The sequence below is a fragment of the Mustela lutreola genome, chromosome 1 (assembly GCF_030435805.1).
Source record: "Mustela lutreola isolate mMusLut2 chromosome 1, mMusLut2.pri, whole genome shotgun sequence".
NCBI classification, from domain to species: domain Eukaryota; kingdom Metazoa; phylum Chordata; class Mammalia; order Carnivora; family Mustelidae; genus Mustela; species Mustela lutreola.
In genome coordinates this window covers 151,661,992-151,678,568 of record NC_081290.1, presented here as the reverse complement: position 1 = coordinate 151,678,568, position 16,577 = coordinate 151,661,992, and the positions used below count along the sequence as shown (strand labels likewise).

Below are 16,577 nucleotides of genomic sequence, written 5' to 3'. Positions count from 1 at the left end.
CAGTTAACTCTTCCACAGATTATTTACTCTTTGGATTATTCCTAGCACCTTTTAAATTCCAAAAGGAGGGACGCCTGGGTGGCTCAGTTGGTTAAGCAGCTGCCTTCGGCTCAGGTCATGATCCCAGCGTCCTGGGATCAAGTCCCACATCGGGCTCCTTGCTCAGCAGGGAACCTGCTTCTCCTTCTGCCTCTGCCTGCCATTCTGTCTGCCTGTGCTCGCTCTCTACCCCTCTCTCTCTCTGATAAATAAATAAAATCTTTAAAAAAAAAAAAAAAAAAAAAAAAAAAATAAATTCCAAAAGGATTTTCCCCAACCGTGAAGCATTCTTCTGAGTCATCAACCCACCTTCATTTGGAAGGAGTTCAAGGAATGCAAATTCATTTTCTATTAGCCTAAACAAACACAATTAGAATAGAAAAATCCCTCGAGGCAAAGAATACCTATCAAAACCAGATATAAATTACCTTTTGACCATGGTAATCAGGGAAATAAATGAGAAACCAATGTAATTATCTTTTTAATCTCTAGAGGAAAATGTTTTAATGTTTTCTTTTATAGATTTTCCTAGAGTTCTTTTATATTGCTTTTAAATCACTGTTCTTCAACCTGAGCTCGTTCACTTTTTGTGGGCAGCAGTGAAAGTAGATGAGCTAACCTCAGTCATTCTAAATGTACTTCCCAGCCTTGCCAATTTGCAGACATGATAATCTTGTGCTTTTTAATTTAATTGTTTGCATATATATTCTTTTCACACTGATTTAACCCACATACTTATTATTCTTAACATCACTTTGATATTTTATAATGATAGCTACCATGTCTACAATGAGGCGTGTGCCTTATTAAGAATTTTATACATAATTTTTTTAATCCTCACAACAACCCTACAATTTAGATATAATTATTCTTAATGTATAAAAGAGGAAATTGAGAGGTTGATAGTGGTGGAATTGGGATTTAGTGATTTATTTCTAAAGAGTATTAAAAATAATAGAGTACTGTAAGTGAGATTTCCCATGGCCTCATTCCGAAACCCACCATCAATCTGTAAGGCCATACTTCCTCTTATCCTGTTGAGAGATTACAGTTTGCATAGCTGATCCCCTATGGTTAGGCATTTTTGGTTATTCTGCTTTCCTGCAGTGGTTATAATATCTCACGAAAATTTTTTTGTAACCATAATGATCCTGGGTCCCATGTAGCTCAGTTTCTACAGAACCACAGAATGCTGCCTAGAAGTAATTTTAAAATGAATTCTAATTTTCACTTCATGTTTCAAAGAAAAAAAAATCACAGCAAAACCAGTTTAAAACTCTAGACACTCTAGACAGTACTTCTCAGGTCTCCCTTTGTTGAATAACAGAAATTCAACTTGAGTAATTCAAAAGATCAAATTGACTCTATTGAGCAATTTGTGAATCGGGTCGCATTCTATCTCGCAAATAGAAAGGAGCTCCATTTAGCTACAGAAAAGGAAAGGTTTTAAAAGGTAGAGAGGGAGCCTGACAATGGAAATTATTAGGAAAGAACACATTGTTTTAGGTAACATTGCTTTCCTAAGGGAAATGGAAGGGATCTGTTGGTAAATTTCCTAGTGCTGACCAGGAAATTCCAGGTTGACTGGTTAAAGGTTATATTCCTGGGGGATATATAATATTACAATTAGGTTAGTATTAAATTTTGCTTTGCTGACATGGGGCCCTTAACATAAGTGACTCCATTTTGTACTGTGGTTTTCTTTTTAATACCTTCCTTCATTCCTCATTTATCTCAGTCTCTAATTGCTGTTGAGGCAATGACATTCTGAACCCCTAAACTCCCAACAAGCCAAAAACCTAACTGCTTTTCTCTCTCTTCACACTTCCCCCTTGGCTATTTTGTAGATCAATGTGGTTTCTCTGGCACAGTTCTTCCCCTGGCCCTAGTCATTCTGGTCTGGCTTCTCTCTTCATTCTAATAGTCCATCCCAAAAGGAAAGAAATCCCCCATTGTGAGAGCTGGAAATATGAATTGTGCAGAAATAAAGAGAGGAGAAATCAGGGAACACTCACACATGAATAGATTTCATTCATTTATTTGTAAGTTTAGGTTTTGGGTTTTTTTTCTCCCCTGCCGCAAGCCCACTGTCAAGGCCTCTACGTGAGTTGTGTATTTCCACAGTGTCAGGATTCCAAACAATGACCTATCACTGTGTATTTAACTTGGCTTCATACATGTCACACAAAACAAAGTACCATACAAAGTCACACAACAGAGAAGCTATACAAGAAACAAGGAACCAAGTGCAAGGTCAGTCCCTGAGCACGCAGTTGAGGTGAGGCTTCGGTCCAGTCTAGGTCGGCTCTCAGCTCATACTGCTGTGATGTTCAAGCAGTGGAGAATCCCTGTGATGTTTAAGATCAATCAGGTACGGCCGTTGATTGGTACGGTCAGAAGTGGAAGGGTCAGTGTCTGCAGATTCTGACAGTTTGCTGCAGAAATCTTCTGTTTAAAGGAGTTTAATCAGTCTTGGGCCTTTGCAGGCCTTCTAGTGATTATCAGCTCTTGGTTCTTTCAGGTTCCTGGGGCCTTGCTGATTATCAGTCCTTAGTACAGCCAGTCTCTGTTGTTTTTGGTGATATCTGGTCTCAGGTACAACATCCTTGGCTAGTTATGTCACTGCTTGACATGAGTGACTCCATCTTGCTCTCTACATCCTTCCCCCCCACTTGAATTAGTTTCCAAACTGAGATTCTTAGGTCATAAAATAGATATATATAATAGTGAATAGTTTTCATCAAGAAATATTCTTGCAAATTAAAAAAATACATCATGGGTGCCTGGGTGGCTCAGCGGTTAAGCATCTACCTTTGGCTCAGGTCCTGATCCCGGAGTCCTGGGATCAAGTACAGCGTCTGGCTCCCTGCTCATCAGGGAGTCTGCTTCTCTGCCCCTCCCCTGGCTCGCGCACTTTCTCTCTCTCCCTTTTGCCCTCTCTAAGTAAATAAGTAAAATCTTTAAAAAAATACTTCATAAGACTATAATGAAGTTGACTTGTCATGCTTTATATGCTTTTTTAGGTAGTGTATTTTATGATTACAGCTAAAATTTCTTATAAAATTCTCACTAGCTTGAGACAGCCATAGAAAATATCTATATGCGAAATGCAATAGTATACAAAATATAGGCCACCCCAAACTTTCCTATCTCTCTTCTCTAAAATGGGCTAAGGAAAAAAAGAGAGGTTTAGACGTCCAGTAAAGTGGCTCATTCAGTTGGTAGGTGTTCCCAGAAAAGCCTTTCTTTTGGTTTTGGCCAGCCCTCAGATTCTTATCTGTGATCAGTCATTGATGTTGGAACTGTTTAGGGTTATCTCTAGGGAAAATAGTGAAGTAACCAAAGCTCTTGTTTGCCCTGCCTCAGATTACTCTGGCATCTCCTGCCTGTCTCTGACACTCCCAATCAATCATTAACACATTGGTGGGACTTTAACCCTTCTCAGGGATATTTAGACAGTATACCTTATCTCCAATGGTGAATGCAAAGCTTTGTTTCTGGTCCTGGAGTTTGGCACTTATGAGCCAGTACAGAAAGTCTGGCCAGAGAGGAGCTGCCCAGGTGCCTTCTCTTGAAATTTTATACACACACACACACACACACACACACACACACATTTTTGAAAGTTATATTTATGTATTTGACAGAGAGAGCATGAGAGCACAAGCAGGGGGAGCTGCAAAGGAGGGGAAGAGGGAAGCTCCCCTCTGAGGCTCAATCATAGGACCCTGGGAACATGACCTGAGCAGAAGGCAGATGACCAACTGACTGAGCCACCCAGGTGTCCCTGAAATTATATTTTTAAGTATATATTTTCTCAGTTTTTGAATATGGCCAGCTCCCAACTTACTGTCCTTATGTAACTACAAGTTCTGAGGTCAAGTGCACACACGTTTGTGTACACACTCAGGTCTTGCACATGCTCACATGTATATATGTGAGGAAGAATAGGTAAGTAACAAAACATCACATTTGTTAATTAGGGGAAGAGATACATGCTATTCATTAGGAATAAAATAATTAAACTCAATTCTGTGCCATTCTTATCCATTTCTCTAATGAATCTCTGGTCTCAAACTGAACCTGCAGTTTTTTTTAATCTTTCTTTTTTCCAGTTTGACAAATGGACAGACTCTCAACGGAGAAGAATCTTGACAGGCCTGTTAGAACGTTGCTCCCTGTCACAGCAAAAGTTCTGCTGTCGAAAACTTCAAGAAAAAATTCCAGCAGAAGCTCTGGATTTTACTACCAAGCTTCCAAGAGTGTTATCTCTATACATCTTTTCTTTCCTGGACCCACGAAGCCTTTGTCGTTGTGCACAGGTAAAAAGGCAAAGAATCCGTATACATCTTTTGTAGTGATAGCCTAGAAAATTCTAAAATGAGGGGGGAAAAAAAGCACACATGCAAAACCAAGAAATAGATGAGATGGTCAATATGTGTAGTCTATATAGTTTGAATTAACCCCCGTCTTCTTTGTGCCTCTCTATTTACTGCTCAAAAGTAGATGTAAAATGATGTAAGACATCATTAGTGTCCACAGAATAGTATTTGCTGGTTGAGGAGACAAACATACATATGAAATGGTTCATCAGCAGAACAGTCTTATATTATAAAGCATATAACTAGAAAACAATTGTAAATTGTACAGTACAGGCTATTCATAAATAGAAAAGCTCAAAATAAGGTACTAGTGGGGTATGTACAAAGAGTACAAATCTTAAAGAGTTCTGGGGGCGCCTGGGTGGCTCAGTTGGTTAAGTGTCTGCCTTTGGCTCAGGTCATGGTCCCAGAGTCCTGGGATCGAGCCCTGCAGGCTAGCCTCTCTCTCCTTCTCCCTCTACCCCTATTCGTATGCTCTCTCTCACTCACTCTGTCTCTCAAATAAATAAATAAAATCTTAAAAAAAAAAAAAAAAAAGACTAAAAGAGTTCAGAGTAAATAGACTTGCTTCCATTGGCCTTGGAAAAGGGGCTGACTATATTGTTTTCCTACAAGTTAAGTCCACGGTCTGTTAAAGTGTACTTTAACTGCGGGGCGCCTGGGTGGTTCAGTGGGTTAAAGCCTCTGCCTTTGGCTCGGGTCATGATCCCGGGATCGAGGGATCGAGCCCCGCATCAGGCTCTCTGCTCAGCAGGGAGCCTGCTTCCTCCTCTCTCTCTCTCTGCCTCTGCTGCCTACTTGTGATCTCTGTCAAATAAATAAATAAAATCTTAAAAAAAAAAAAGAACATAGCATTCTAAATGTCCAACAGTAAAAGACTATCATATAGCCATATGATGAATTATTGTGTGGCCATTAGAAAACGTGTTTTCTAAGACCAAAGATGCTTATAATAGGTGAAATGAAGAAAGCACTATCTAAAATTGGATATATAGAATTTCCCAATTTGCTTTCATACATGCTTAGAAAAAAGATGGAAAAGAACCATGTCAGGTGGTTAATAAAAGTCATGTCTGACTGGTGGGGTATGGGTATTGTTTTTCTTGAAACTTCTTGGAATTTTCCAAGTTTCGCACAATGAGAATGTTATCACTGGAGGGAAATGTTATTTGAAATCACTAATCCTATCATATATGTGTATCATATGTCAGTCTTGCAAGATCTCAGCATTTTATTTGTTCCCAGTCCTGCCTGTGAGGAAGACACAGGCGATTGTTCTTTAGCTAGATTTAAACACTAATATCATTGCACTAAAATGAGCTTTGAGCAGTTTAAAAATATGGGGGGAGGCTGATAATTTTGAAAGCTCTTACCTACCCTTCAACCCTCCTCCTTCCTATCTACTTAAAACAAACAAAAAACAACAAAAAGCAAAAACATAACGTACAAAAAACCTACTACTCCGGGGGGGAAATCAAAACAATTTAATAGCCATGTCACAACAAGATGTAAGGAAAATGAGGAAAAGAGTGAAAATGGAGAAACTTCTCCATCCCCTCCCTGCGAAACCTCTCCTCTCCACTGAATTCTAAGTTAATTAACCATACGGGGATTAAGGTCGATGTTGTTGCCTTTCTGCACTAAACGAAGTAGATGTGATTTCTGTTCTTGCCTGCAGGGCTTTGATTCTCTACCCTTTTTCGTCCTTCCAGTTCCTGAACCTGTTATTTCTTGTAATTGTGCCCTCCCCTCTCCTGTATGTCTCCTCTTCAGCACAGAAAACAATGCTAAACATAATGGAGCTCTGTACTTGGTAGATGGAAGGAGGGAGAATGGGAGGGCCAGGTAAATGGATGTATCTTACAGTTTCTGCCCTTTCTTCTTTCTTTCTTGCATTTTCTTCTTCTTTTTTAAAAGATTTTATTTATTTATTTGACAGAGAGAGAAAGAGATCATAAGTAGGCAGAGAGTCAGGTAGAGAAAGAGGGGGAAGCAGGCTCCTCGCCAAGCAGAGAGCCTGATGCAGGGCTTGAGCCCAGGACCCCGAGACCACCACCTGAGCTGAAGGCAGAGGCTTTAACCCACTGAGCCACCCGGGCGCCCCTCTTTCTTTCATTTTTTATGCTCAAAAATTATTAATGATCTACTTAATGTTGAAAAAGAAGCTAGTTTTCCAAGGATGAAATTTGCATTGGAAAGTTGGATGTCATCTTTGCAACTCTTAGAGCCAAGACACAGAACCCCATGTCTGAACTTTGTATATGAACTTGACCCTAGTTTTCAGCAAGACTTGTTCAAAATCTGGAGTAAGTTATTGTAAACACTGCTGCACATAATAGGATCACCTCCATCTGGATTGTGAGATTGACCATAATGCTGTGGGAATGGAATGTACAGAGCAAATAATCTATGCTCTATGGAATCTTAAAGGCTATAGAGGACATACCATATGCCCATATGTCAAGGACATACCTTGACTTTCTATTTACAAAATTTCTATTTAGTTAAATCATAAGAATGGAGGGAAAATGGAAACATATCAAAAAATGAGTAAAGAATATGCTAAGATCTGAGTTTCTATGACCTTCATATAACTCTCATATGAGCATCTAGGAAATTCCAAAGTCTCTCTGAGCCACAGTTCTCTCATTTGCAACATGAGAGTAATAATAACACCTCTTTCCTTAGGGGGGGATGGTTAGTTAATAGGTACTCAGTAAATATTAGTTGACTCTGAAAATCCTTCTGCCTGGGTAGAGAACACTTCAGGTAGGTAACTTTTTAAGCTTTGATTTGGAGGAAAAGAAAAAAAAGTCATCTCAGGTCTAGGGTGACAGCTGAAGACCTAGAGAAAATGGGCTGAGTAGGGTTTCTCTTTTCTTTCCAATTGTTGCTTTTCCAGGTGAGCTGGCACTGGAAGAACTTAACTGAGCTGGATCAGCTCTGGATGCTCAAATGTTTACGATTTAACTGGTACATCAATTTCTCTCCAACTCCCTTTGAGCAGGGTATATGGAAGAAGCACTACATTCAGATGGTAAAAGAACTTCATGTCACCAAGCCAAAGGTAAATTTGGGGCAAAAAGGAACAAACATACATGTATCAGCTATTTAGGAGTACGAGGGCGGGGGTGGGGTGGTGCCAGGAATGGGTTAAACAGGTGATAGGGATTAAGGAGAGCACCTGTGACAAGCACCGGGTTTCTGTGGAAGTGTCAATCACTAAATTGTACACCTGAAATCAATATCATACTGTATGCAACTGGAGTTTAAATAAAAACTTTAAAAAAAAAAGAAATTCTAGAACTAAGACTAAAAAACTTGAAGTTGGGGAGTGGAATAATGAGTGTACTAAAGTTCTTTTTAATCTAGAAACTAAGCAGTATAAGCAAAGGAAATACACTATTACTTCAAAATTCTCCTTTTCTGCGATCTCGATAGTCCTTTCCGAGACATCCATGTTAGCCAAGAACCCTCATTAGACTCTCCTAAACCAGCAGTTCCCCAGGAGGTTAGGACTGTGGAGCTCCTCACTCTGTTCAGATTCCTGAATTTCCCTATCTCTGACTCCCATGCCAGGCAATTCTGACCTGGGACTCTGTGGGTATTGTGCAGTATTTGCTATCAATGGGTCATCCAATTCTACTTTATTAATTCGAATTTTCTGATTCTACCAGGTGAGCAAAAGGTTATTTTTATATCATTTATAAAGAAAAATTTTCCAATAGATATGTAATTTTTTAAGGGAATAATGAGTATACTAAAGTCCTTTTTAATCTAGAAACTAAGCAATGTAAAGCATTTACATATAATGATAAAAAGTAAATAATGCAAGAATAATTTTTCTAGTTGTTTTCTCTGCATTATAACCAATGTTTATGTTCCTTCTTATAGTCACAGTTAATTAGATAACTCATGGGAAATTTTTATGAGCCTTTTCTTTATGGTGTGATCTATACACATGCGGAGCTGTGCATTGTTTTGTATGATAGATGAGTTCCTGAAAAATTATGTGTAAATTAGATTTTTTAATGATTTTTAAAACCACAGGGGTATCATTTTCTATTAAAAAAATGGCAGTGAATCCTTTTAAAATTGAAGAATCTTTTTAAAGATGAATAGTCAACTCCTAGCTTCTTCATTTGGGTTGAGTTTTATTGTTTTAAAGTAGAATCCATCTACATTTAGTACAGTAGTAAACTATGCATAATTAATGTTGTTCTAATTGCAATGGTAAAACTAGCCTTTCCGATTTCAGTAATTGGTGTGCTCCACAAGGATTTCTTTTAAAAAGAAAAACGTAAACTGCAGTGATGGAGAAAGTTATTTTAAAAATTACCATAGCTATGATTTCTTTTCAAGATTTGATAAGGCTTTTCTTGACTCTCATTTTCAGTTAGGGGCAGGGAATGGCATTCAAAGCTGAAGCTTGGGCCATTCTGGAGCAGATAAGAGAAGAGTAATTAACTAACCTGTAGAAGAAAAAGAGGTTTTGAGTATTTATAAAACTGACTTGAAAGCATTGTCTTCAGCTGTACTTCTTTTCTATAAAATGTGCATAACTATATTTAAAAATGAATCGTTCTGATCCAAGAAAATTGCCATCTCTTCGCTTAGTATTAAATTTCTTTAGGGAACACTTATATTAAATGTTATATTAAATGTTAGTTTTTCTATTTTAAAAAAGGACCTGGGGCGCCTAGGTGGCTTGGTCGTTGGGCGTCTGCCTTCAGCTCAGGTCAAGATCCCAGAGTCCTGGGATCAAGTCCTGCATTGGGCTCCCTGCTCAGCGTCAAGCCTGCTTCTCCTTCTCCCTTTCCCCTGTCTTGTGTTCCCTCTCTCACTGTCTCTCTCTGTGTCAAAGAAATAAATAAAATATTTAAAAATAAAAAAAATAGACCTAAGTCAGAAAGCCTGAAGAGTCATGTGACTAAGGTTAATAAAAGTCAGGTGACTAAGGTTAAAAAGTCAACTGTCAGCACAATACATACTTGAGTAATTTGGGTAATTCCCTGTGAGATTGCTCCAGTGATGGTGAACGTAGGCAGCCCCTGGATTAAAGCATAATTTACCTTTACTCAAGCACCTTCCCTAGCAACCTTTCCCTCAATACCCTGTACTTAGCATGTGCTCCAGCAGAGCTTTTGAAAGCATTTTATGATCAAGTGGTTGTGGTTCATATTAGTTTCCCCAACCTTAAAATGAGAGGACTGGACAAGAATGATCTTTATAACTATCTATCAGGCTATGCTATATCTACTCCAGACAGCATAATTTCAAAAAGACTTCATCTACAGAAAGAAGAGGAAGTTGAACCCAAAGTAGATAGAAGAAATAATAAAGAGCTAAAGTCAATGAAATTTGAACAGACAAATAATAGAATCAGTGAAACCAAAGCTCCTTCTTTGAAAACTTAAATAAAATTCCTAAGTTGCTAGATAGGGCGATGAAGGAAAAAAGAGAGAAAATATAAATTACTAGTGACAGGAATGAAAGAGGGGGCATCACTGCAGATCCTTGTAAATAAGAATAATGAGAGAGTTTTATGAACAAGTCTATGTCACTAAATTCAAATACCTAGATGAAATGGACAATTCTCGAAAAATGCAGATTAGGAAAACAGTTTCACTAGAAAATAGAAAACATGAATAAATCTTAATCAATTTAAAAATCGAATTCACGGCTACCTGGGTGGCTCAGTTCTTTAAGCAACTGCCTTCAGCTCGGGTCATGATCCCGGAGTCCCAGGATCGAGTCCCACATCGGGCTGCCAGCTCCATGGGGAGTCTGCTTCTGCCCCTGACCTTCTCCTCTCTCATTCTCTCTCTCTATCAAATAAAAAAATAAAATCTTAAAAAAATAATAAAAAATTCATAATTTTCCACAAAACTCCAGACCCAGATATCTAGCTTCTTTTTTAAAAAAATATTTTATTTATTTATTTGACAGAGATCACAAGCAGGCAGAGAGGCAGGCGGGGAGAGAGAGAGAGAGAGGAGGAAGTAGGCTCCCCACTGAGCAGAGAGCCCGATGTGAGGCTCGATGCCAGGACCCTGGGATCATGACCTGAGCAGAAGGCAGAGGCTTTAACCTACTGAGCCACCCAGGTACCCCCAGATAGCTTCATTAGCGAATTCTGTCACACACATAAGGAAGAAATATCAATTATACATAAACTCTTTCATAATATGGAAGATGAGGGGCGCCTGGTGGCTCAGTGGGTTAAAGCCTTTGCCTTCGGCTTAGGTCATGATCCCAGGATTCTAGGATCGAGCCCCGCATTGGGCTCTCTGCTCTGTGGGGAGCCTGCTTCCCCTCTCTCTGTTTCTGCCTGCCTCTCTGCCCACTTGTGGTCTCTGTCTATCAAATAAATAAATAAAATCTTAAAAAAAAATAATATGGAAGATGAGGGAACACTTCCCAACTCATTACCTTTATACCAAAACAAGATAGACCCTTAATAAGAAAACAAAACAAAACCACAGATTAATATCCCTCATGAACACACATAAAAATCTTTTAAAAATATTAGCATATTAAATCAAGTTCTATACAAAGAAAGAATAATTCATGATGACCAAGTGGGAAGTATCCATGGAGAGTAAGGTTGGCATAATATTAAAAAATTAACCAATGAAATTCACAGAATAGAAAAGAAAAGATGTATGGTCATTTCAGTATATGCAGAAAAAAGCAGTTAACACGAGTTCGACATCATTCATGATTCTAAAAATTCTCAAAGACTTTAGATGAAGTGAACAAAAATTTTGTTTAATACAGAAAAGTCATCAGTTTTCATTATATCCTGTTTTGTTAAAGTGTCAAGCATTTTTCAGACTAAATAATGTTTACTTACATATAATAACTAGCATGTATACCTAAAATTTTCCCCCTGAAGTTTTTTATTATCATATACTATTTATTCCCAGTAGTACTAAACTAGACCTACTTAAGCAAAGTCTTTGTTCAATCTATGCTCAGAATTGGAATGAATGTCCATTTTAAATGAGACCTGAACAAAACATTAAATACCAAACCAATAATGAGCTATCGATTATATAAAGAAAATGTTTTAATTAGTTACTAAACTACAATCATCCATTAAATCAGTAAATATTTAATAAATACGGTTATGTGCTAGGTACTCAGTATAATGATCCTAACCCTGCTTTCAAGAAGCGGAGTCTAGTGACCTTAGACATAGACAAATACAAAATTACAGCACTGAGTACTAAGTGCTATTCTGTAACAGAAATATATACAAAGAACAGTTGAAACAAGGATAAGAAACTGATTCTGCTTGAAGGGTTTGGGGAATTTCTTAATTGTCACAAACAATTCAAGCAAACCAATTTACCATGCAAAGCTTCCCTAATCTCTTAAAGAACAAAAATTAAGCCCTTAATGGCTTCTCTACATACCATTACCGCTTCCCTTAGGTTACAACCACATAAAAACCTTATGAATTTCACATACGAAAATAGACTTTCCATTTGGGAAATTAAAGCCAAAGTATTCTTTGAGAGCAGTTAAGATTTTGATAACTGATAAAATCTACAGTCTACCTGTGTATACGTCAAAGTTGTCCCTATGTTCTACAGATAATTAAGCATGGAGTACTATTTTTTGGAATGTATATGTTTTATTGAGTTAATTAACTGCAGTTGTGGAAAACGTACACAATGATGTGGTAGACGAGGTGGCAGTCCAGGATAGACAGGATTAGAGCTAGGACTTGAAGTAAGACAGTCCTAGATTCACATTCTGACCCTCGGTCTTACCATTTAATGTAGTAGTGGGTGAGTTCATTGGCTTTTCCCGTCTTCAGTTTCCTCTTCTGTAAAGTGGGAGTAGTAAGTATTCCCTTTTACAGTTATAATGAAGGTTCAATAAAATAATGCATGAAGACTTCCTGAGACAGTACCTGGCACTTACAAGACTCCTGGGTTTGTGGCTGCTGTAATTACTGTCACCATTATCATTGCAGTCGTGGCGAAGATGATGACAAAGATATAATGATGATGATATGATGATTTTTTTATTGTAATTATTACGTTGTTTTAAGAACAGAAATAATTGATTTTCTTCTTCTAGACACCTCCAAAAGATGGGTTTGCCGTTGCCGACGTTCAATCAGTTACAAGCAGTCCTGCAGAGGAAAAGCAGTCCCCTGCGTCAGCTTTCAGGTCGTCTTCCTCTTTGAGAAAGAAAACCCACCCAAAGGAGAAAGAGCTCCCACCCTGGAGATCATCTGACAAGCATCCAACTGATATCATTCGCTTCAATTACCTGGACAACTGTGACCCCAGTGAGCAAATCTGGCAAGGGTGAGAAGCTCTATGCTCTTCTCTATTTACTTGCCGTTGGAAACAATTTGCTGGCACTTAGGTATACGAAAAGAGGAAAATAGAATTTCCTGTGAAATACAAATGCTTTTCAATACATAGAAGCAAAACATCATTGGAAGGTAAAGGAACCATTATTGGTAAATTTGCCCTGCTCATCAGGATCTGTTTGCATTTTGTAGCTATAATGATTTAACATTACAGCTCCTTTTAATAGTTAGGACTTCAGATTTCAGTCTAGCCCCACAGAGTTCATTCTGGTCTTTTCCTTTTTCATATTTTCACCTCCCTTCTCTGTCAAGGAGAACCTTGGTTCTCATGTTTATTTATACAAGTTATATATGTACATATAATATATAATCAAAATATATATATACATATATAACTTGCATACAAATTTATATACATATGTATATATAATATACATTTGTATATGTAATATGTGTATACATAATATAATATATATATTATAAAGTATACACATATACACAAACAGTATATATTCACTTACAAATTCTGAAAATAATTTCAAAACTGCTAACTCATTTCATTATTAAAACAAATCTGCTGGGTCATCTGGGTAGCTCAGTCAGTTACTCATCTGCATTCAGCTCAGGTCCTGATCTCAGGGTCCTGGGATGGAGTCCCACACCAGGCTCCTTGCTCAGTGGGGAATCTGCTTCTCCCTTTGCCTCCTGCTTGTGCTCTCTATCAAATAAATAAATAAAATCTTAAAAAAAAAAACTTTTTTGGATCTATAGGCCTACCTCTTTTTTTCCCCCCTTGCAATTTGTTTGTTACAGAAATCAGGTCATGTATCCTACAGAGCTTTTCACATTCTGAATTTTGCTGATTGCACTCCCAACATGCAGCCTAACATGTTCTCTGTCTCCTATACTTGGCCATACGCATGGTCAGATCTAGAGCCTTGAGTATATAAGATCACGTACTTCCATCATAAGGCACATTATTTCTGGTTGTCTCCTTTTTTTATGATGTTAGTGGCTATTGAAGACCATGGCCTAGATCCATTACTACAGGCAAACTTTTTTAGAGAGCGCCAGACAAAAATATATACGTTAGGCTTTATGGGATATGTCTCTGTCACAACTGCTCAACTCTGCGATTGTAGCCTGAAAACAGCCAAAACAATATGCAAACAATAAGCATGATGATGTCCCAATTTAGCTTTATTCACAAAAACAGGCATTGGGCCAAGTTGGCCTCTGGGTTCTAGTCTGCTGATTCCTACCTTATCCAAATATATATGATAGTTTTAGAAAACCAATACTAATATTAATTCAAACAACAGGATTACTAAAAACAGTTTAAGATTTCTTTGCCGGTGTTTTTGTCCTTAGGACATATTCTACTAAGACTATTCAGACAAATACTGTGTTTCAAGTCTCATGAAGTAATTCCTCCATGTGTAGTAATGCTACCAACACCAGAGACAAGATTATTTCTTTCATTTTGTTCTTAGATTTTAGGGATTTCCTTCCTTTGTCTTATTTTATGATTTTGAGAAACATTGAGAATGTTCTAAAGTCAAATAAATAAAACAAAGTATATTTGGAGAGTCTAGCTTCTGTTCCTACCCCTCCATATTGTTCTTTGTTCTTGATTGGATCACATGGGAAGCCTACTTATAGATAACCATTTTTTAAGTTGTTATGGTATAGTCCTTCTATTTAACAAAATTTTAATCAAATACACACATCTGTTTCTGGAATAAATGGTGGTACACAACATACCATTTTATTCACCTTTTTTTCATATAACAATATATCCTGGATATGTTATTGTTATATATATGTCATATACAACAATATATCCTGGATATAACAATATATCACCCCATGGTTGGATGTAGAAATACCCTGCTTTCCTTTTTATAGCTCATAGTGCTCCATTGTGTGGATGGGCCAGAGTTGATTCAACCAGTTCTTTAGTGCTCTACATTTGGCTCATTTTCAGTTGAGTTTAAAACAATCATTTAAATCACAGGAACAACAAAGTCCAACAGACAAATAGATGTGCAAATTTAAAATGATTCTAATGTTCCAATGATTTCTGACTTACAGGAGGAGGAAAAGACATGAAATGAATCCAGATTTCAGCCAACAATCACATGATAAGAAACATAAATTGCAGGACAGATCTAAGCTAAGAAAAGCACAGTCACTGGTAAGTATTGCTTATAAAAGCTTCCACACCATAACGTTTATGAAAATTGCGGGATTGCTAATTCTATTTGTGAAATGAAATTTGTTGTTGTTGTTTTTTAACCAGAATCATCAAGTGGTCGTTTTAAATTCTGGTCTCTGACTGACAAGCTGTGTGACCTTGAAGGCATCCTTTACTTAATTTCTCTAAGTCTCTATTTTTAATTTTTAAAAAATATTTTATGTATTTATTTGACAGAGAGAGAGATCACAAGTAGGCAGAGAGGCAGGCAGAGAGAGAGGAAGGGAAGCAGGTTCCCTGCTGAGCAGAGAGCCCGATGCAAGGCTCAATCCCAGGACCCTGGGACCATGACCCAAGCAGAAGGCAGAGGCTTTAACCCACTGAGACACCCAGGTGCCCCTCTAAGCCTCTATTTTTTTTTTTTTTTTTTTTCAGTATAGTTGACACACAGTGTTACATTGGTTTCAGGTGCATGACGTCGTGATTCCTCATCTCTAGACATTATGCCGTGCTCACCTCAGGTGTAGCTACCAACTGTCACCACACAACACTATCATAATATCAGTGACTATATTCCTTATGCACTCCCTTTTATTCCCATGAGACTCTAAGTCTCTACTTCTCTTATCTGTTAAAAAAACAAAAACAAAAACTGGATGCACTGAAGTGTATGGATCTGCTCTGAAAAGCAGATAATATAATGGGTACATTGTTATCATTGGTTCTTTCTTCTGCTATGAGTCTTTAGGGGTGGGGGGAAGGATAGGCTATAGAAATTTCTTTATATAAATTACTTACCTATAGGGACGCCTGGGTGTCTCAGTGGGTTAAGTGCCTATCTTCGGCACAGGTCACGATCCCGGGGTCCTCAGATTGAGTGCTGCATCCCTGTATCGGGCTCCCTGCTCAGCAGGGAGTCGGCTTCTCCCTCCCCCTCCCCCTGCTCATGCTCTCTCTCTCACTCACTCTCTCTCTCTCAAATAAATAAATAAAATCTTAAAAAAAAAAAAAAAAAAAACTTACCTCTAGAGTGCAGGTTCCACTTACCTGAGAAAAGGTGTACCTTCCTTCGCTGTCCTGCTACCAGTGGAGCATGACTATAAAAGCTCATTTCAAGTCACTGCAGAAAAAATGAGTGAGGAACTTGTCTTACCTTAATTAAAAAAAAAAAAAAAAGCTTACCGACTACCTCATAAAGTCGGTGACTGGGGAGCATTATTATTTCATGGTGGAGTTTTCCAGATTGTGATTCTGTACCTGCAGGGGGCTCCCTCTCAGCCCATAGGGGAGTCTTTGGAGCAAAGTAGGCAGGAATAAGGGTGGAATAAAGAGGTCGTTTCGGTAGTGAAGATCTAGAAAGAAGCTGAGGATACACACTCAAGGAAAATTAATATAAAATGGATGTCAGTTGGGAGAGGAATAAGTATGTACTCATGAATAAATCACTGTTATAGCTCAGCTTTAAAGCTCTATTACTTTCTGTTTAAATATATTTTCAAGTGTTATGTTTCCAAAAAAGAGAGCTTTTTAAAAAATGAGCTTTTTAAAAAATAGGGCAGTCTGTATTCTGAGGGGCCAATTTTGTTGGACTGGATGAGGCTTATCATAGACATATGTACAGATG

At 37.9% G+C, this 16,577-nt stretch overlaps 1 protein-coding gene across 6 annotated transcripts in view; it reads left to right on the top strand.

Moving 5' to 3' along the window:
- Window positions 1–16,577, top strand: part of FBXO16 (F-box protein 16) — a 53,340-nt gene that overhangs the window by 16,264 nt on the left and 20,499 nt on the right. For 5 of the 6 annotated variants that reach the window (XR_009354479.1, XM_059176757.1, XM_059176765.1 and 2 more), the window contains exons 4-7: window positions 4,155–4,361; window positions 7,324–7,488; window positions 12,516–12,748; window positions 14,851–14,953. Coding sequence is in view for 5 of the 6 variants with exons in the window: in XM_059176757.1 (XP_059032740.1) it covers window positions 4,155–4,361; window positions 7,324–7,488; window positions 12,516–12,748; window positions 14,851–14,953 (708 nt within the window). In the remaining variant the exon portion in view is untranslated. The remainder of the gene's footprint in view (window positions 1–4,154; window positions 4,362–7,323; window positions 7,489–12,515; window positions 12,749–14,850; window positions 14,954–16,577) is intronic. The other variant, XM_059176735.1, reaches the window with a different exon arrangement.